A 21,830-nucleotide genomic window follows, 5' to 3' on the forward strand; every position below is an offset into this window, starting at 1 on the left:
CCCAACTTTGTAAAAGATTAAAACACAGGGCACTCACCACTGGAGATGGAGAAAGTGCGATGTTGCCTATTGATGCTTTCAATTCATCTACAGTTGCTGCACTTTTAAGAATGTCTTTAGCCTGCAAAGGCTTAATCTTAATGTTAAATTTCTTGTGTGACTCTTCTTCTTCTTCTGATTCGCTTGAGGAATAAAAGTGCTTTCCTTTGGTAGGTAGATCACAGTTAAAGAATTTTTTGTTCTGCTCAGAGGTAGGCTCTTTATACATAGTGGAGGCAAAATACCACCTCCCTCCCCATCCTTTCAAACTCCTAAAGTCAAGTTTTCAAAAAGTGCCTTAGGCCCATGTTCTAAAGTGACATAGGTGCTTAGAAGCCTAAATCCCTCTGATTTTCCAGTAAGATTTAGCTTCCTAAGTCACTTTGGAAAATGGGATTTAGGTGTTTTTGAAAATTTTACCCCAACTGTACATCTGCAAAAATGGGTAACAGAGGTCACACACTTTTGCCAATCCTGTCACTTCTATTCCATTTTGTCATATTTGTATATAACAGATACATAATATACATATATACACACATACACACACACACAATAGCATGGATGTAAATTGCTGACTGCTCATAAAAGTAGATAAAACTGCACTGTGGGATAGCATTAATTTAGGAGTACTCTTTTCCCACCACTCAGCACTGTACCAGTTTACACTCTATACACGAATACGCAACCAGGAAGTTTCAGTGGCAGCAGAGGAGGAAGTTATGAGCCTATTTTCCCACGGTCTACTTACTAAAGGCAGCTCACTGCACAGGCCAGATTCTTGTCTGCAGCATGGCTGGTTTGTATCGCACCATTGACACAGATGACCTATAAAGTTAGCAAAGCCAGTAAGGGAGATCACCCCAGTGCAAAGGGTGTAGTAGCACCAAATCTTACTCCACTAACTTTCCCTGCAACAGGGATAGAGGGTGTGGTTGGAGGAAAGGGGACATACCCACAATATCCCTTCATTGTGCCAATCCTCAGCTGTGTGTTACATCCTGGGATAAGAGAGAGTTCTTCAGTCTGTTCAAACAAAATACAGAGATCCTGACCAGCAGGAGGAGGATAAAGGGAGACCACCTGTGAGCTTTAAGCCTCCTTCATATGCACACCTCATACCTGTGCTCTGAGAGTCACAGTGGAGGAGATGGGCCAGTGTGTATATATTGTTCTACATTTTGAGAATATCTAAAATGTTATGGCTCCTCTGTACCAAGTAAATAAAATTTATAGCTATCTTAAGGGTTTTCCATGGTGCCTATCACACCCTAGACCAGAGGTGGGCAAACTACGGCCCGCAGTACCGCCCTGCCCAGCCCCTGAGCACCCATCCAGGGAAGCTAGCCCCCAGCCCCTCCCCTGCTGTCCTCCCTCCCCTGCAGGCACACCACCGCATGTGCCCGCCCACCTCCCAGGCTTTCTAAAAAGCCTGTCCTGCTGCCGGCATGGTAAGGGGGCAGGGGGGAGGGAGGTTGGATAAGGGGCAGGAGGACCCAGGGGGCAGTCAGGAGACAGGGGGCGGTTGGATGGGGGGAGGTTTGGGGTGGGGCAGTCAGGAGACAGGGAGCAGGGGGGGTTGGCTAGAGGGTGAGGTCCTGGGGGGTCAGGGGGTGGGGTTCTGGGGGAGGGCAGTTAGGGATGGGGGCCAGGCTGTTTGTGGAGGCACAGCCTTCCCTCCCTGGCCCTCCATACCATTTCGCAACCTCGATGTGGCCCTCAGGCCAAAAAGTTTGCCCACCCCTGCCCTAGACAAATGTATTTTAAATAAAATATGTATCTACACTTTCAAAGCCTCTTACACGTCATTGTATATGGATGGTGATTTTCAAAAGGCAAATTCATTTCTGCTTCGATTTGCTTTTACAAAAACAAGATGTCTCCTCTTGCTCCTGCTTACATTCATTTAAATGGATGAAAGGAACATTGTCAACAATTACTCAGCGATTAGATCAGCATAAACAAGCTTGAGATTAAATACAATACTTTGCACATTTCTATATTAACTTCACAACATGGTTTATAAACACTCAGTGTCACTAGTTCGTTGAGAAGCAAAATAGTAGCACCCCCATTTTATAGATGGAGAAACTAAAGAACAGTTAGGTGACTTGCCTAAGTGAGTCTATGGCAGTGCTGAAAACAGGATTGAGAATCTAGAGATCTGGGTTCTGACCATTAGATGAGGATTCCTACTTTTCAAGACTCATAAATGTAACATTTGTTCAGCTCCTCTAGTTTTAATTCTCTCTTACAAGGCCAAAGGCGTTTTGCAGAGAGATGGAAACTGCTTCTTTCCTCCAGTGAATGAACACACTGCTTCTGCAACCCTTCTAGTTTCTGCCAACCCAGAGAAAAGGGCTAGAAATCTGCTTTGATTCACTGCAAGCATTATAATCACATCTGTTTTAGTGGCATGCACTGAACGTAATTATTTCTCAGTGTGCTTCCTATCCACTTACTCCTTTCTGTTAATTTCTTATGAATAAAACAAGGCAGTTCTGTATCAGGTGATTCTCCACTGGGCTTCACTTTTAGCTGAGGAATAATAGTGTACAGAAAAATAAGGGAAAAATTTCAGTGACCACTCCATGAACCCATGATCATATTACAGTTTGCAAACTGAGATGTAAGGCTAACAATAAAGGATATAGCCTGGTTCTTCTGGTCTGATGCTGTATCCCTCTTCATCAAGTTCAGGTGAATTCTGGGTGGGGCATAAACAAAGCAAAGTAATTAAGTTCTTGTTAAACATTTCACTGAAGAGCAACTTAAGCGATTTCTTCTATCAGGAGGATATGTCAAAGGAAACACTGGGCTGATTAAATAGTGAGCTTTACCCAAAATTAGAAAAAGTAGAGCAAGCTGAAGAGAAGCCTTTGTTTATAGGAGGCTTAACATGGCTGCAGCTGCACTGGTTAATATCTATAAACTACCCTACCATGACAAGGTAAGTGATATTGTTGTTAACTCTGGCAGTGTCAATCAAGTCCACTGCACAGAGCTGACCTGGCAAGTGTAAGGGTTTGGAGAGAAAAGAAAGGCAGGATTGTAGGAATTGCACAGGATTTTAACAGTCTCTGCTGGGTTGCTGCAGAAACTACTGCAACTATGGTCCACAGAATTAGGCAGGTAAAAAGTGCTGGGAAGAGGGATGGAAACAATGGAAGGCAGGCACCAAAAATAAGAAGCCATGTAGTTCAGAAACACAATCGTTCTAGGGCCCATACGCTCCAGAAGAGCATTCGACCCTGCAGGCCTTTGAGCCTGTGGAACAGGCTATAGAATCAGATCCATAGGCAGTGAAGGCAAAAGTTATTAGTGCTACATTTAACATAGTTTTGAACCATTAGCTTCTTGGCAGGTAAATGCTCTCAATGTTCAACTGAAATTTTTTTTTTCCAATTAACTCTGACATATTCCATATTGATGGTATAATCAGTCTCAAACAGACCTTTCCTTATTACTCAGGGTAATTGGTACTTAATGGGTAATTTGAGCTATCCAGTATCTAGATAATTTTACACAATCTAATTAACATGCAGATATAAAATATATTTCAGAGTAAGGTTAGGTTTCAACTACACATTTGCAGGGTGATAAAATAGCTGAATTCATTTTTTTTCTCCACAGTGATGTCGTTCTTACAATTGCCAATTTTGATTCAACAGTAAGATTTACTCTATCACTTAAATAGACACACAGCATGAAAAAATGGATTAGTTCCCTCATATCAATTTTTGTGGTTTTACAATTCCATTTTTCTATTTTTATTGCAGGTTTTTCTCTCACCCCTGTTGCTGCACGATATACAAACAGGGGAAACGACCTATAGTTAAATTGACTGCACATGAAGCACTGTCAAAGTCATGTCAACAAACAAAAAACTGGAGATAATATTGTTTTCATTAGTCACTGCCAGTTCCACTAATCTTAGGAGTAACTCGTAACAACAAGCAAAAAATTTCTGAGGGAAGTGTGCCTTGCAACATGACATCCCTCGCACCCTCAGCTTGCTCTAGTAACAGTCGTTTCCACATAAAGTATGTGGAAAGGAAAACGGAGTCTTTGCCTGAAATACATGGTAACATTTGAACCAGGCTGGAGTTGTGAATACTCCAGGATGTGATCTTCATTCTGAAGTGGAGAGAGTGAAGTGAAGATGAGGATTCTGTATATGAAGCAAACACACTTGGATCAGTGAAAACAATCAAGTCTACCAGACTGACATAATCCTGCAGCATATGAAGGTATAGGAATTTCCCATCACATAGCACTGACATCTATTAAAAACGGAGGGAGGGGATCATCCAGATACTTACGTATCTTTCCCAGTCAATCTCTGCATAAAATCCATTTGGAGCTCCATTACTTTTCTTCTGTAATACATTTGAGAACAAATTTACAATTTTTAAATTGAAGAGCTAAGAATCACACAATGTCTATCTGGAGCAAACTACTGAAATCTGTCACAGAATGGCCAGACTAGAAACCCTCTAAAGAAACTGGTCAGTACGGTCAGATGATTGTGATGTCCCTAAGCAGCTATTTCACACAAACAATACAAATTTTAAAATCATGTAAAAGACTGATTTTTGGTTATAAATAGGGCAATTCAAAATCCATAGCCCACCAAATAAATGATACTTTGCATTTCTGTAGACTCTTCCACATCCCTATTTCAGTGCACTTTATAAACAACCATTCATTGAAATCCCCATCATCCTGTGAGGAAGGGAAGCAAAATTATGAATTCATTGTGCTGTGCTGAGACACTTCAGTACATTTATAGTGCTATAGGTTCATCGCCACCAAGTATTGGACAGATTTCCACAACACCTTCACTTATTGAGTACACATAGCTTTCTTCAGGTTGTAATGGAGGTAGCTGTGGGGTTACATATATGTATGTGTACATGTAGAAAGCCTGGTCATAAGTAGTGTTTTATACAATGAGCCTCCTTGCTTAGTCATCATCCACTGCTTTAGTCTTTTCTGGAAAAAGAAATCATGATACGCTAACAGGTGTTATCGGTTTCTGCAGAAAGCAATGTTGCTTTCTTATAGGCAGTAAACTGTATTCAGTGCAGAAATGGTGCCAAATGGTGCAGCAAAAGTGACTAATTGTCCACCTGAGGTGTGTGCTGAAAGTCTAAAGAGGCTCAGATTGATCTAGGGTCAAACTCTGCTATTATTTACCACACACACCCCCACAAACCCCACCCGGGGCGAAAATGGCTCTCTTGTCAATATCCGTTAATTAGCAAAAGCAAAAACCGATAGCTGGGTAGAGTTCTGTCCTTAGCTTGAGAACTTGTACTCTCAATGTAAATTTTAATTGCCAAGTTATAAAACGTTTACCCAAAGAAGTTTATAAAAGAAACACTAATGCACCTTTCCACAGAGCAGCGCAGATGAAGACCACTATAATGTTCAGACAGGAATTGCACTGCATTACTGATGTCACTATGGTTAGGTTCATCTTAAAGCAAAGTCTGTTCACCACACAATAAAACATGCCAATGAAGTCTCTACAATTAAAATGTACTATACGTGCAGCAATCTCTTTTCAAATCAACAAGCTGTTTACCAATCTGAGAGACGTCAAACTAACCATACTTATGCATGCTAAACATGTCAGGCTACTCTTAAGGCACTAAATAGGTTTAAACAATCCTCTAATTTATATACTTAATATAGGCCCAGTTTTCAAACTCAGGCAACTAAATTAGACAGCACCCAGAATGGAACTGGGTTAACAGTAGCACCAGGGCACTCAAATACCCAAATTTAAGGGCCCAATCCAACCTCCACTCAAATAGTGGAAAGACTCCCATTGATTTTAGTTGGAGCTGGACCAGGCCACAAATCACCTAGGGGCTTGTCTACATGAACATTTAGTTCACAGCAAGCTGCTGTGTGTGACGCTCCCCTGCACTAGCCTCCTGCAAACCAGCTGAGGCACATTAACAGTTCTCTAATGCCTTTTGCACTAACCCCCTTTGAAACAGGACTAATCAAAGCACATCAACAAACTATTAATGTGTCCAGAGGGTCCATGCAGATAGTCCATGGCAGGCCAGGGGGGGTGGGGGTAGAGTCACACCCCAACTTGGTGCAAACTGCTCATGTAGACAAGCCCTAAGTCCTTCTATTTTTATACCATGCTCATCACTATAGTATCAAAGCACCTAAATTCAGAACTGAGTACCTTATTTTAGAGCCAAATACAAACTGAGCTTTGAATGTGCTCTGCATAGTTGTTAATCTTAACATTTTTAGTAGTAAATTTGTCTTTATAGCTAACATATCAGAATTCTCTCACTATATAGGAGTCTGAAAGGTATTTTTCCTAATTTCTTCAACAATTTTTAAAAACATGTTTTACTCACTGTTTTTATAACCCTTTGGAAGCTTTAAACTGAAATCTGTTTCCTTACCGAAATTTTTTTTCCTCCTTCACGTGCACACTCTGGTTTGTTATTGAAGGGTGGCTCATGAGGATGAGGACTGGGAAGCTGGAATGGATTTTGGTTTTGTAGAAAAAGTGTTAAAGTATTGGGAGGGTTTTAAACATACAAAGAATGACATGGTGTTAGTAAACATACTATACAGTGAAACAAAGAGGGTTGGCCAAATTTGGTTCCTTTAAATGTAAAGGAAACATTGGGACTCATACCAGGGCTCTATTCACCAGACAATAGGGTTGGCGGATATTGGGCTACAGAGGCTTTATGGTATTTCGTATCTCAAGGACGCATCAGATCGTATTCCTGGTTCAGCAAGCACTTAAAGGGCCTGATTCCACAGGATTAGCCCCTGAATCTGTAAAATGAGCAGGAAGAATCAGGTAGTGTATCAGGAGAGCTCACACTTTTCATAATGTGTACTCCTTCTTCATAAACATCCCTTTTTGACTGTCTCATGGACACCTCTGCTCTACTTGATCCACAGACTACCTTCTTTCCCATTCACAATCACCATATCACTCCTGTGGCAACTACAGCAGTTGCTTGCAGGGAAAGGTCATATTAGGAAGGGATTTACTACACTATGTCTGTCTATTAATGCATGTTAGCAGCTAGAAATGGGAAGGGGATGTCAGCACCATCTGGCCACCCAACTGTCCACGGACCACAACTCGAGAACTTCTGCTCTATAAAAAAGGATCAGCACATGCCAACAACTGATACAGTCAGAATGGTTGGGATTCTGTAGTTTGGGATTTCAAGACCGTACCGTGAAGACAGCTACTGTAGGAGGTTACACAAAGGGTTAGATTCACAACAGGATTTACGTGAATAACTGTCACTTTAGGTGCCTAAGTTCCAGCATCAGGTCTCACTTGGATTCACAATATGCCCACTCAGCTTCTGTCAAACCCTGTAGCCTCCTAAACTTGCTCGGTGCTTAAGTTTTCGCAGTAAAAATTCCCTAGGTGCTAGGGGTTGCCACGTGTCTGGTTTTCGACTGGAACACCTGGTCAAAAAGAGACCCTGGTGGCTCTGGTCAGCACCGCTGACCAGGCCATTAAAAGTCCAGTTGGTGGCACAGGCAGGCTTCCTACCCAGATCTGTGCAGCTCCCGGGAAGCTACGACATTTCTTTTCCACTTAGGGGGTGGCCACTGGAGCTCTGCATACTATCCCTGCCCTGAGCACCGGCTCCGCAGCTCCCATTGGCCAGGAACTGCACAGCCCCTGTGGCCGCCCCTCCCCCTAGGAGCTGGAGAGACATGCTGGCCGCTTCCCAGGAGCTGTCTGAGGTAAATGCCGCCCGGAGCCCACAACCCCAACCCCCTGCCCCAGCCCTGAGCCCCCTGCCACACTGCCTGCACCCCCAGCTGCAAGCCAAATCCCACATCCCACACACACACTCCAAATCCCTCTGCCCCAGTCCAGAGCTCCCTTCTACACCCCCAAGTACCTCATCCCCAGCTTCACCCTGGAGCCTGCACCCGCAGCCCACACACCCCAATCCCCTGCCCCAGCCCAGTGAAAATGAGCGAGTGAACGAGGGTGGGGGAGAGCAAGCGACAGAGGGAAAGGGGACAGAGTGAGTGGGGGAGGGCTGCGGGGCAGGGGCGGAGCCTCAGGGTAGGGGGTGGGGTTTTCTGCGATTAGAAAGTTGGCGGCCCTACTAGGTGCCTATGTTTCTGCCTCTGCACATGTACTCTCTCTAGGTCCCAATGTGATGCACAAACCAGAGAAGAAAGGTGTTCCTTTGCCTAACTCACTTGCCGGACCCAATCCACTAGGAGTGTTCAGAGGCTGCTTATCAGAGAGCTCATGCAAAAAGGCTGGGGGCAGGGAAAGAGGGAGAAGAAGGACCGTGCTTATAACTTTTAGCCCAATCATTAGTTTATAAATCTGCACAGGCAGATTAGGGGTTTGTGGGGCCCTGGGCCACAGCAAGTGGGGAGCCCCTCCTCACCCCTTTTGCCTGCAGTCCCCGCGGCTGTCCCCCAGCACTCCTGCCGGGGAAATGGGATCAGGGTGTGGGAGTTTGCTCTGCCCCGCCCCCAGCCCAACACTCCTTCTGGGGAGTGGGGTCGCACGCTTCCCCTGCTCCCTTGCAGAAGCGCTGGGTAGGCAGAGCAGGATGGGGCGTGGGGTTGCTCATTTTGGGTGGGACCCTGGGCACAGACCCTCCTGGCCCTGCAGCTAATCCGCCACTGCAAACCTGGGGTGCGTTAGACCACTGGTTCAAGTCCCCCTTCCACCTGAGGGGGAGAACGGATTTGAACAGGGATCTGCCACCTCTCAGGTGAGTGTCCTATGGATTATGTGGGGCTCCCTCAGTCTCTTACGTTGAAGCCATTCCACTGTGGATAAATAAGTAAAGAGTCATTGGACCGGGGGACTGGATCCAGGGTGAGGGCTCTAATCAGGAGGCTACAGAGTCATTTTCATGCTTGCTCTCTCAATCTCTCTCTAGCTCAATGACTTGTTATCACTGACAATAAAACTGGTAACAGTTTGCTATTGAAGAGTGCCTGTAGTACTAGATCTAACAACAAAATTTGCTACTTCTGCTACTCTTTAGCATCAACAACAAAAAAAGCCATGATGTGGTCTGACAAGCTACCCACAGCTTTGGCACCCAATCCTGCTACCACTGAAATCAACAGTAATTTTGTCATTGGTTTCAGAAGGTCTTTAATCTGTTAGGTAACTCTTCATTCTTAGACTCCGTATACGGGGGGTATCCACCTTACACTTTTTTCTTGCTTCAAGAAGCGCAGTGTGGTTATGTCTGTATACGTGACACAAAGATGAACAGAATTCCCCCACATATCATGACCTTTGGGTAAGTGTGTCACATTTACAGGAGGTCTAAGAAATTGCAGATGGAGAAAAGGAAAGTACCACTGCATTTGAAACATGAGGAGTACTGCACACAGAGAAGAGATAAGGCAAACACCTGACTGCAGCTGACATAGAAAAGACAGAAGAAACAGAGTCTGAGAGCAGCAGAACAGAAAGCAGAGGAGAGGAGGAAGAGTCCAAGGGCAGACAGGAAAGGAAAGGAAAAGGAGCAGAAGAGGAGAAGTAGAGGCTGAAGACTAGGGAAGACAGATTTGTACATTCCACAGTTTCATGTAATCTGCAAAGCTACATTTTTCTTTTCTTTCTGATGAATAGAGCCTTGATTAAAGTGTTACCCAAAGTTTAGTATTCTGAACTTCATTTCTTGACATTTCTTAAGAATTAACGACAAAGGGCTCTATGAGTGCAGGGTTATCACGAAGCTAAGGATCTTGGGTCAGATGACAAAGACTTGTGCCTCTTAAAGCAGTAATTAGGCATTCCAATTTTTGTGTGATTTTACGGGAGACACATATGATGTTTTTAATGACTGCTTTAGTTTCCACTCCAGAGCTCTGAGTATGATGCAGAGTAACTACAAACAGTTTCCCAGCTGCACCAGTTTTCCTTCTGAATACGTTCATGATTTTTATTTGAGGCATGAGCTTTTTAAATCTGAGTACAAAATCTCTTTTAAAAACAAATTACAGTAAAATCAATGTCTGAACCCAACATACTTCTTTGCAAACTTGAAATTTAGGAATCAAGACCCCTCTAAAATCCAATTTTAGTAGGGACATTCATTCCTAAAACCATAAGTTAAAGCAGCCATAATTTAAAAGTAACCACTCTCCTATTTTCAATTTAATATAGAAAATAAAAATTGCACAGAAAATAGTCAAACTTGTCACAAATTTCTTCATAACCTTTCAGATTATTAATCCATTGTGCAGAAAATGCTGTACAACATTTTCCCATAAAAAGTAAACATTCATAATAAAAAGGCAGCTTTCAAATTCTTGATTTTATTTAACATTACCTTTGAACTATTTTTATACAGGATTTATAAAGTGGCTGTACGTACAACAGAGATGATTTTGGCACTGCAACTATATTGACTGCTTATTTTTGACAAATAAACAATCTTCCCAGACTGAATTCCTCTGATTTAAACAAACAGCTCTCTCATAAAGAGAATTTTTAATGTATTTACTACATTAAATGGAAATAGAGAGAAAGTGTAAGACCTTCCTTATGCTGATTTGCAGAGGACAATGCTTTTCGACAGACGCAGACTGAATGCCATTAAGAATAATTTTATAAGAAGAGTTCAGTACTTACAATTCCGTCCCTGTCTGGTGATCCTCTACAACAAAGATAAAATACATATTAGTCAAAAAACAGTCTAATTCAGCCTTTTCTGTTTAACCTTTGTAAACAATTTTCTCAGCTAATTCACACGAGCTGTGGTTTTTATGGTCAGCTACTGTCACCCACCTTCCAATTGCTGATAAGAACCACAGGACTGCTGTGGTGGTAACATTTTCAAAGGTCTCAATATCTCTTCCATGGGATTTGTACACCGTACCCTTCTGATGGAGAAATGTGGACTTCTGTTTTCAGTGTTTGCTCTTTACATTCACATTCTGATATTCATTTCTCCCAAAACAATCTCAAACCTTACGTGAGACGTGTTGTATGTTCTTTTAGAAGACACAGTAGAAATAGAAAATACATTGACAATTTAGGGCCCAATCCTGCAAATACTTTCTACTGGACAGAGTCCTTTCTTCTGAGTAGTAGTAGCTGCACTGAAGTCAGCAGGACTAGTTACCATATAAAGGACTATGCTTAAGAATGTTTGCAGAACTGGGCCTTAAGCTATAGCAAGCATGGAACAGCTAGAGATATGGCAGTCATGTTTATTTAGCATTATATAAATATGATAAAGTGTTGAGTGAAATGATAAGTAATTATTAAATCCAGCCCCCACTCTTCCCTCTCCCACGCCCTCCACATCCTTCCGTCTCATCTAGTGCTACAGATGTTCCAAAGACTGATGGTCAAGACTTATGACATTGTAGAAAATCTACAGGCAGCTACTGCCAACTCAAGTATAATTAAACACACCAATGTCCTTCATTGAACCACTCCATAATTATTGTGTATTTGCCTTTTCTTAGTCTATGATTTAATATTTAAATCTTACTCATTACATGAGGTTCCCAAAATATTTTTCTAAAGCAGCAGACGTAATATAAGATTCCATATTCCACACGTGTTCCTTAAGCTTAGTGATTTTGGTTTTGGGTAGGGAATATTTAGACTCCCTAGAACCATATGTTTGAATCCCGGCAGAGATGGCTCAATTCTTCCTCCTTCCGAGGTATTAGTGGACTGCATATTGTGTGCTTGTGCCCAGGTTACCAAGCAATCCAGATCTGTCTGTATCAGTGACCTGTCCTCTTCATTATTTACCACTCCAACTTCTGTGTCAACTGCAAACTTTATCAGTCATGATTTTAGGTTTTCTTCCATGTCCTTGATAAAAATGTTAAATAGTGTAGGACCAAGAACCAATCCCTGCAGGACTTCGCTAGAAACACACACATTTGATGATGATTCCCCATTTACAATTAAAACAAATTTGACTTTCAAATTAGCTCAGGATGATTAACACTATGCATATCAATATTAGACAAGTAGCTTATTTTATCAACTGAGTAAGTAACTTTAGAGTTTTTTCCTGGTCTCAGAATTCCCTCTAATTCAATTTCCCTTCACTCATTCAAGCAAATGTTCCCATCTGCTGTAGGTTTTTCATCTGCTCTCTTGATCTGTGCTGGTTTCCAAAGATCTCTGACCTGATGGCCTCAAAGGCACCCCATTGGATTCCTGGGTCTGTGACCATCTCCTTTGCATTCTCTGCTTTAGCTTAAAACTCTTGAATGTGGAGGCTTTGCAAATTCCTCTGGATTACATCTGTGCTATTTCAGAATTCCTCTTCTCCAGGAATTCACTTGTCCCATTCATATTAATTCTGGACCTCTATGTAAGCTCACTGTGCATCAGTACCTTCGCTGGATGCTGAGACAGATATGGCAATTTTCTGCAGTATCCTTGAAAACTCTTATTGTATAAAACAAATTTAATTGTGGGTCAGGATTGTATGTAGCCTCTCTAGGGGGTAGATGAGACCAATGACAAAACTGGGAGTTCAAAAGACTATACTGAAAATGTGCCAGACAAGTATAGACTTTTGGGACAATAAGTGTTAAGTGGATTTCCTGGGGAATCCCTAGGGAGAGGTTAATGAAAATTACCTAACTATGGGTTATGCGAAAACCCAGCCTTCTGAAGCTATGCTCTGAGGAGAGGCTCTTTGTCTGCTGATAATCCGATAAACCTAATCTGTATAAAGAAACGGCTGCTCTTCCCAGCCTTTGTTCTGATACGAACAAAGTATCAAGATACGAACTTGTAATTATGGGGAAAAATCCAGTGGTGGTTTTTGGAGGACTGAAAACTACGAGAGGTTGGGGTGACCTCTGCTAAACTTTTTAGCAGGCATGTAGGTTCTTTTATTGTTTTAATATATTTTCTCTGTAATGTTTTTACCTTAAAAATAAATGTGCTTGCTTAGAAGGAGGTGTGTGGCAACTTACAACTGCAGGCAATAGATCAGTCTAGCCTTCAGAGAAAGCAAAGCACAGGCACTGTTCTGTTTAGTGCAGGCCAGGGAGCTGTGTAGTCTTAAAACCTCTGGTGAGGAGGGAGTGAGGCCTGGGTCTGCCCCCAAGAGAGGTGATGGCTGGGAACTGGAAATCTGTAAGTAGGTACCATTCAGGGACCACGAAGGGGGAAAACACAAATGCAATTATCCTGAAACTGTGACAGCTGCATCATGACTGATTGCTGACATGTGCATAGGTGTTCTTGGGATGTGGCTATGGTAAGAGAATCAGTGCTGTTGCTGCAGCTTCTTCCAATGGACAATTCCTGTATGTTCTTCCAAATTACATCTCTTCCTGCCTAATGTAGCCAATTATTTTAGTTTATTATTTATTTGTGTGATGTTATGATTAACATGTTATATTACATATATTTATTGTATGTTAATTAGAGTTAATTTGAAGGATTATAAAAGTATACGATGGTTCCTCTAAATACTGATCAAAGTATCAGACATGAGTAAGACAAGCTGAAATGCAAGAACCTGTAGGTTGAGGCCTGCAAGACTTTAGCTTAGCTATTTTGGGCCTTGGAGACAAGAAATGATGACACAAGTGACCAGAAAATAACCCGATGCTCTAGGATTCTGAGAAAAGAGGTACCAACTGGTAAGATTGCAAAAAATTACCCAGAAGATTAATATTAGATCATAAAAATACTGTAAAGGTACATCTGTCTCCAACATGTGTCTTAACAACAGAATACAGGTTGTGTGTCAATGCTAATGAGAATAAAGGGAATTTACACAGCCTATAAAAATTGAGGTCCCTTAAGATTCCAGGGACACAAACCAATAAGACAAAAGAGGGTTGGTGCTTTTGTGGACATGCGCAGAATGTAGGTATAGACAGAATCACATTATAAAAAGGGGATGCCCAGGACAGGGAGCTCAGTTTTCCTATGAGAGACTCCAGCAGGAACCATCCCTCTACTGATGATCAAGCCATGAGAGACCCATCAGACCCTAATACTGTTGTTAAGGATGCGAGTATAACCATATTTGTAAGTTGTGCATAGGTCTGTATAGAATTTCTGTATACTTAGCTGATCATAACTTTAATGAAACTTGTAAAACAGTCTAGACCTTGTACTTGTGAATGTATGTGTGGTCACTACTTTTGGTCTTTATGTGTTCCTAGAGAGTTTAACCCTGGAGCAAGGAGCACTCTGTTAAACTTGAAACTGTAGCCGCCAGAGCCGAACCCACAGTGGTGTAATACAACATTACAAAATTCACTTTCAATAAAATAATAGGCGACACCAACAGCAGAATTCAATGTCAATACAGCCAATAGATTCCTGTCTCCCTTCTGCCCTCAGCTTAAAATATTGCAATCTGTTCAGTTTCCTCTCCACACCTCTACTTTATTGAGTTTGTTCTTTTTTATGGCTTCATTCCCTTTTGGAAACTTTGGAGTTGATTGACATCTTCACTTTCCTCCTTATTTCAGCATATGCAGCCACCGTCAAGCCACCTGCTCTTTGTCCCCTGGTGCACTGTTACCTGTGCTCCTGCAGACTGAACTAATTATCAGTTCGCAATCCACAGTTAAATTTAAGAAATGTTAACAAGATTCTTTTATAATAAATCCAGCTATAAATATAAATTTCATTCTATTAATCCTTGATTATAATTACAGAGAAAACTAGCACGATAAAGCAAATTGGATTACTAAAGCACTGCTGAACTTAGTTAATACTAAAGTTGCCTATTTTGAGTTGGCATCTTCATCCAAGTTTTCACTGACTTTGCTTGAGTTGTTCAAACCCAAAGCCCATGGCTGATTCTGTATGTTTTCAAAGTAGTTACAGACATAATTAGACTCTTCAGACGGAGAGACTCAACCTGTTAGTTAATGTCTGTAAGGAATACTTGATCTCACTACTGACTCTGTCGTCGTTGTTTTTTACTCAGGAGCTCAGACACTATGGTGATGGGCACCAATGTAAGACCCTAGCTAGATAGAGTTTGGGTCTTCAAATATGACAGTCCTTAATAGTGAGTGTATGACTAAGTATAGAAGGCCTGTTACTGACTCTATAAATAGAGAGCCCTTCTCCTTGCCTTAAAATTTCTGTCAAACTATTATGTTTTTCAGTAACAGCTACCAGTGCACAAGTAGAAGTAGAGAATGTACCATAGTGTCTAGAACTGCATGAGTGTGACGGGCTGGACTAGGCCCAAAGGCCCCTTGCTGGAGGCCTCAGGGTTCTGTCACACCCATCCCAGGAAAGGAGCAGGGGAGAGTTCCTCCAAGCAGGCTAGAGTGGCTGCAGAAGAAGCAGCCAATCAGGGCCCAGGAGGGCCATATAAAAGGAGCTGCAAAACAGAGCAGCAGTTAGTTGCTGCATGGAGGCGGAGAAGAATGGACTGCAGGCCTGGCTGCCTGGAACAGCAGCAGGACTATGGACAGCTAATGCTGCTGGCAGGGACCGGGGGACCAAGAGGCTCCTGGCTGGCTGCTAGGGATTGAGTAAGGACTAAGCCTGGGAAGGGCTACAGAAAGATAGTGTCTCCAGGAAGCCCTGGGGATACAGCCCCATATCAGGGGTGGACTACTTAAAGACTAAAGCCCAAGGAGGGCTAGACAGAGAAACCACCACAGGGGTACTGAGATAGGCCCCTGTGGACTATTTTACACTCCAGAAGGAGTTTGTGATGGCTAATGTTTAGACAGTGTGACTCGGCCGGAGGGCTGAGTCACTGAAAACCCACCTGAGAACCACCGAAAGGGGTCTCCAGACTAAAAGAACGCAGACATGCCCAATCAGAAGGGGGCACTTGCGAGAGGTGGGTGCCAGGCCCGTTACAATGAGCCCAACAAATAAGTGTGTCTTCCACTCCCATTCTATGCTGTCTCTGCACTGTGATCCAAAAAGCACTCATTACACTTACAATAAGCATGTTTTTTTTAAATTCCAATCATAGAATCATAGAATATCAGGGTTGGAAGGGACCTCAGGAGGTCATCTAGTCCAACCCCCTGCTCAAAGCAGGACCAATCCCCAACTAAATCATCCCAGCCAGGGCTTTGTCAAGCCTGACCTTAAAAACTTCTAAGGAAGGAGATTCCACCACCTCCCTAGGTAACGCATTCCAGTGTTTCACCACCCTCCTAGTGAAAAAGTTTTTCCTAATATCCAACCTAAACCTCCCCCACTGCAACTGGAGACCATTACTCCTCGTTCTGTCATCTGCTACCACTGAGAACAGTCTAGATCCATCCTCTTTGGAACCCCCCTTTCAGGTAGTTGAAAGCAGCTATCAAATCCCCCCTCATTCTTCTCTTCCGCAGACTAAACAATCCCAGTTCCCGCAACCACTCCTCATAAGTCATGTGTTCCAGTCCCCTAATCATTTTTGTTGCCCTCCGCTGGACTCTTTCCAGTTTTTCCACATCCTTCTTGTAGTGTGGGGACCAAAACTGGACACAATACTCCAGATGAGGCCTCACCAATGTTGAATAGAGGGGAACGATCACATCCCTCGATCTGCTGGCAATGCCCCTACTTATACATCCCAAAATGCCATTGGCCTTCTTGGCAACAAGGGCACACTGTTGACTCATATCCAGCTTCTCGTCCACTGTAACCCCTAGGTCCTTTTCTGCAGAACTGCTGCCGAGCCATTCGGTCCCTAGTCTGTAGCGGTGCATGGGATTCTTCCGTCCTAAGTGCAGGACTCTGCATTTGTCCTTGTTGAACCTCATCAGATTTCTTTTGGCCCAATCCTCTAATTTGTCTAGGGCCCTCTGTATCCTATCCCTACCCTCCAGCGTATCTACCTCTCCTCCCCGTTTAGTGTCATCTGCAAACTTGCTGAGGGTGCAATCCACACCATCCTCCAGATAATTAATGAAGATATTGAACAAAACTGGCCCGAGGACCGACCCTTGGGGCACTCCACTTGATACCAGCTGCCAACTAGACATGGAGCCATTGATCACTACCCGTTGAGCCCGACAATCTAGCCAGCTTTCTATCCACCTTATAGTCCATTCATCCAGCCCATACTTCTTTAACTTGCTGGCAAGAATACTGTGGGAGACGGTGTCAAAAGCTTTGCTAAAGACAAGGAACAAGACATCCACTGCTTTCCCCTCATCCACAGAGCCAGTTATCTCATCATAGAAGGCAATTTGATTAGTCAGGCATGACTTGCCCTTGGTGAGTCCATGCTGACTGTTCCTGATCACTTTCCTCTCCTCTCCTCTAAGTGCTTTAGAATTGATTCCTTGAGGACCTGCTCCATGATTTTTCCAGGGACTGAGGTGAGGCTGACTGGCCTGTAGTTCCCAGGATCCTCCTCCTTCCTTTTTTTAAAAATGGGCACTACATTAGCCTTTTTCCAGTCGTCCGGGACTTCCCCGGATCGCCATGAGTTTTCAAAGATAATGGCCAATGGCTCTGCAATCACATCCACCAACTTCTTTAGCACTCTCGGATGCAGCACATCCGGCCCCATGGACTTGTGCTCGTCCAGCTTTTCTAAATAGTCCCGAACCACTTCTTTCTCCTCAGAGGGCTGGTCACCTCCTCTCCATTGGAGCTGACCTTGTTCGTGAAGACAGAAGCAAAAAAAGCGTTGAGTACATTAGCTTTTTCCACATCCTCTGTCACTAGGTTGCCTCCCTCATTCAGTAAGGGGCCCACTTTCCTTGACTTTCTTCTTGTTGCTAACATACCTGAAGAAACCCTTCTTGTTACTCTTAACATCTCTTGCTAGCTGCAACTCCAGGTGTGATTTGGCCTTCCTGATTTCACTCCTGTATGCCCGAGCAATATTTTTATACTCTTCCCTGGTTATTTGTCCTATCTTCCACTTCTTGTAAGCTTCTTTTTTGTGTTTAAGATCAGCAAGGATTTCAATGTTAAGCCAAGCTGGTCGCCTGCCATATTTACTATTCTTTCTACACAATAACTGCCACAATGGCAGTAGTACATTCCTACTGCTCCATGCACGGGAGTCAGCCAACTCACGAAAAGGAAAGGCAGAGTGTGAGAACACTTGTAGGATCTCATCTTGGGGTAGATTCTATTGAGGGCAGGGCCTCATGCATACGTAATGAAATAAAGGCTAGACTGGAAGACAAACCCAAAGGAAGGGAGGGAGTGGGGAGTAGTGAATGACAAAATATGTAGTCCCACATCTTCTAGTGGTTGGAGGCCAAGGAAGCAGATATTTGTGGTTCTGCAGCTGCAAGCTAATGAGTATTCTCCTTTTGCTCAAGTATTAGCACTACTAAGTTTTACAATGGACACAATTAGCAAAATTACTGCTTATGGTTGCCATTGTTTCCATCCTACTAATGTCAATGCTATGGCACCCTCATCCTCCTCCCCACCCCATAAAAGGAAAAAAAATCACCCCACCCACCCCATCAAAGCAGGAAGATAAGCCACCTCCGTAGCTTGCTAATTAAAGTGTTTTCCCTAATATAGTCTCTCCTACCAGTTCATTATCAAAAACATCCTCCTCAGGATTCGTTATCTTAACTCTTTCATCAGCGTTCCTACAGCCTCTATAAAAACACATCATTTGAAATGAATTGCTCGAATTATGTTGTGCAACTGGTTAGATACAAGGTAGTAACTAGATGTTGTTTCACTGATTTTCTTTAAGCAAAAATATTTATGGTCTTTGTTTCCTCTATCTTTATGATAAATTATAAATGAAACTGCACATGACCTACGTGGGTGTCTTTAGCTGTCTTGTTGTCTGGCTGGCTGACAAATAGGCATTTAAGTATGCATCTCATGTTCTCTTATTAAATTACTCCAGGTTTTGTTTTTTAGGTTCTCTGTGTTTTTAAACCACCCCTCTACCATTTTTCATATTATTTTCTTATTTCTGACTCCAATCCACTTTTTATTCACTGCCTTTTCCTTTTATTTCTGGTCTACCCATTCCAATCCATCTCTACCACCTCATGGCTACTTGCTTTTTCCCATCTGTCTGTTCCCTTCCCCTTCTCACTATCGTCATCTACCTCCCCATCTCTTTGCTTTCATCCCATCTCTTCTCAACTTGCCTCACCTGCCTGACAGCTGTTATTTGAGACAGCTCAGGGGCTCACATGCTGTTCCCTAGGCAATTTCAACGAGTTCAAGTAGTAGTTTAAGTCTGTGGTACCTGTTGCTAAGCAACCCATTCACAAGCAAAGGTTGCAATATAACAGTTGTTACCATTTTGCTGATGCAATGGCCCAATTTTCTTTCATTTTTTTTTAAAACACAGGCCTTTTCGCTTTGCTTCAGGTGTGTATTTCCAGGGATTAACAGCTTGCACAGGCATTTTCAGGTTACCGATGAAGATGTACGGGAATTTCACCTCTTTTTGAAGGCAGAAGAGGCCATTGCCTACGGCATCAAAATGTAATTGGAAACAACATATTATTCTCCACTTTGCCTATGGCAGCAAAATCCTTCAACTAGCCACATTTTGATGTGCATCTCAAAGACACAGCAACATCAAGCAGAAGTGGAGAACTGGCAACACCAGCAGCGGCACAGAGCCCGCTAATTACCTATAGAACTTCTGTTGCAAACAAGGGCTAGATTCTGTAAACTGTCTTCTGGACAGACTGGTCAAAGGGCGCTAATTATACATAACCTCCCTTTCATCAAAGGGAAAGGAAGCTGGTCAGCACCACCTAAAGAGATGACAGTGGCTAAAAAGGGGACATAGCCAGGGTAGCTAGGGATGCATTGAATCACTGCATCTGCTGGGCAGACATCAGCAACAGGGTTCCTATGGCGCCTCAACTGCAGATTAAAATGGTCCTCACTAGGTGGAAGTCAGAGGGAGGATGGTGTAGTCAAAAGCACAATCTGTCCAGGAAATGCTGGATATGTTCACAGAGCTCCAGTGACAGTCACATCGGTATTAGATAATTTAGCAACCACATGACTTTGGTATTAGTGTTGTCACCTGTCCAGGTTTTCCCAGGATCATCCCTTTTTTGAGGTGATTATCCTGGGAAGTCTGTAAGGATGTTCAGTACACATGGCCAACTGTCCAATTTTATGGGCTCAGGAATATCCCAGGTGTTCCTTATTTTTTTGTATCTCAGAGGTGGCAACCTTATGTGGCATATTTTTTCTTGGAAAAAATATATGGATTTCTGCGTTGTCAAAAGCTAAACACAACTGAGAAGCCTTAATTCCCTACCCCCACCCACCCATCCTTTCTTCCATATGTATATCACTCCTCCAGAGGTTGCTGTACGCTCAATTGTACAGCACGTGACATTTTCTGTAGTCTTCTTCTGTTGCTCTTTCTTTTATGATTGTAGCTGGACAAGGTATGTTTTCAATTAAAACTTTTCCAAAATACACTTATTATAATGGTATATCCCTTACCAAAGAACCCCACAGCATGCTGCAGCAGTAGGACAAAATCATATACTTGAAAAAGAGTACACTAAAATATATGCCTCTTCCTCGCAGTGACTGCAGAAATTGAATGTTTTCCATGAAAGTAAAACAGTACTTAGAACAAGCCAGTTTAACAGTGAGAACCCTTAAGAATTGGTAATCCTATTATGCATGATCATCATCTACTCCCAGCAATGAAACATCACCTTGATTCTCTCCCTGAGCCATAACTACTTCTGAAAGCACATAAACACAAAGCCAGTTGAGTGTTTTACTACTCCAAAGACTGGCCTTGACCTGTTAAAACAGCATATTTAAATGGATGGTGCATCAAAAGAGGATTCTCAGCAGACCACATGCAAATTGGTGGTTTAGACAGAGACACTCACAGCAGTAATATTTCTCTAATTTGAACACCATCACCACCACAGTTTGGAAACGCGCATGAAACTAAATTGTCCCTACAACATTAGACGGGGAACAAGGATCACATTCGTTTGGCTACTAGATTAAAATGAACATAGGACACAGGATTAGAAAGGATCTCCTGGGTCCTTGAGTCTCTTCCTATTGCAGGCAATCCTGCCATATAATCCTTGTTCATAAATTTGTCCAGGTCTACCTTCAAGTTAGTTAGGTTGCTTTACCCCACTATTCCTAGTGAAAGGCTGTTCTGGAACCTCAAACCTTCTTCTAATTTCCAGCCTAAATTTATTCATGGCCAGATTATACCCATTTGTTCTTGTGCCAACATTGTCCTTTAGCTAAGGGAAATATTTTAAAGTGTATTGTTGAATATTGCACTGCCAGTTTTGAATAGTAATGTATGCTACATGTGTCAAGTGTATGTAGCTCTTCTATAATGTCCTGGTATAAACATTTCAGCCACTCACAAATGCATTAAGTTGTATTGCACAGACTTACGTGGAATCAGTGTCCTTTTCCTTCTTCCGTATTCCAAAGGCCTTCCTGGTACGCTTTTTCAATCCTGTGAACAAAATGAAGATGACTCAGAGGGAGATATTAATATCATGCTAAAATAAAACATGAATAAAGGTCACCTGCTCCATTAGCAGCTGTAATTAAAAACAGATAGGGTTTTATAACTAATACATACGCTCATACCTTTTACCAGTTCATCTAAAAATATCTATTACTTTATTCCATATTTATTGAACATCACGTCACTCAGTAATTATGGTCAATAGTTTTAATCATCCATATTAATTTTTGGTTTTAAGACAATTTCATTAAAAAATGCAGTACACCAAGACAGATTATTAGACCACTGAAATACATTTTAAGGAGTAAAATGCTCAGACTAGCTTGTGTCAAAACTTCAGAAGAGCACACAATACTTCTACCAACATCATGC

General features: G+C 42.5%; 1 protein-coding gene across 4 annotated transcripts in view; it reads right to left on the reverse strand.

Moving 5' to 3' along the window:
* The window catches only part of SGIP1 (SH3GL interacting endocytic adaptor 1), a 182,017-nt gene that overhangs the window by 89,639 nt on the left and 70,548 nt on the right, over window positions 1–21,830 (reverse strand). For 3 of the 4 annotated variants that reach the window (XM_037907616.2, XM_007063421.3, XM_043520891.1), the window contains exons 3-8: window positions 21,380–21,443; window positions 10,688–10,712; window positions 6,480–6,557; window positions 4,362–4,418; window positions 2,692–2,746; window positions 38–213 (exon numbers count right to left, since the gene is read on the reverse strand). In XM_037907616.2, coding sequence (XP_037763544.2) covers window positions 38–213; window positions 2,692–2,746; window positions 4,362–4,418; window positions 6,480–6,557; window positions 10,688–10,712; window positions 21,380–21,443 — 455 coding nt within the window. The remainder of the gene's footprint in view (window positions 1–37; window positions 214–2,691; window positions 2,747–4,361; window positions 4,419–6,479; window positions 6,558–10,687; window positions 10,713–21,379; window positions 21,444–21,830) is intronic. The other variant, XM_043520892.1, reaches the window with a different exon arrangement.

Source organism: Chelonia mydas, chromosome 8, assembly GCF_015237465.2.
Source record: "Chelonia mydas isolate rCheMyd1 chromosome 8, rCheMyd1.pri.v2, whole genome shotgun sequence".
NCBI classification, from domain to species: domain Eukaryota; kingdom Metazoa; phylum Chordata; order Testudines; family Cheloniidae; genus Chelonia; species Chelonia mydas.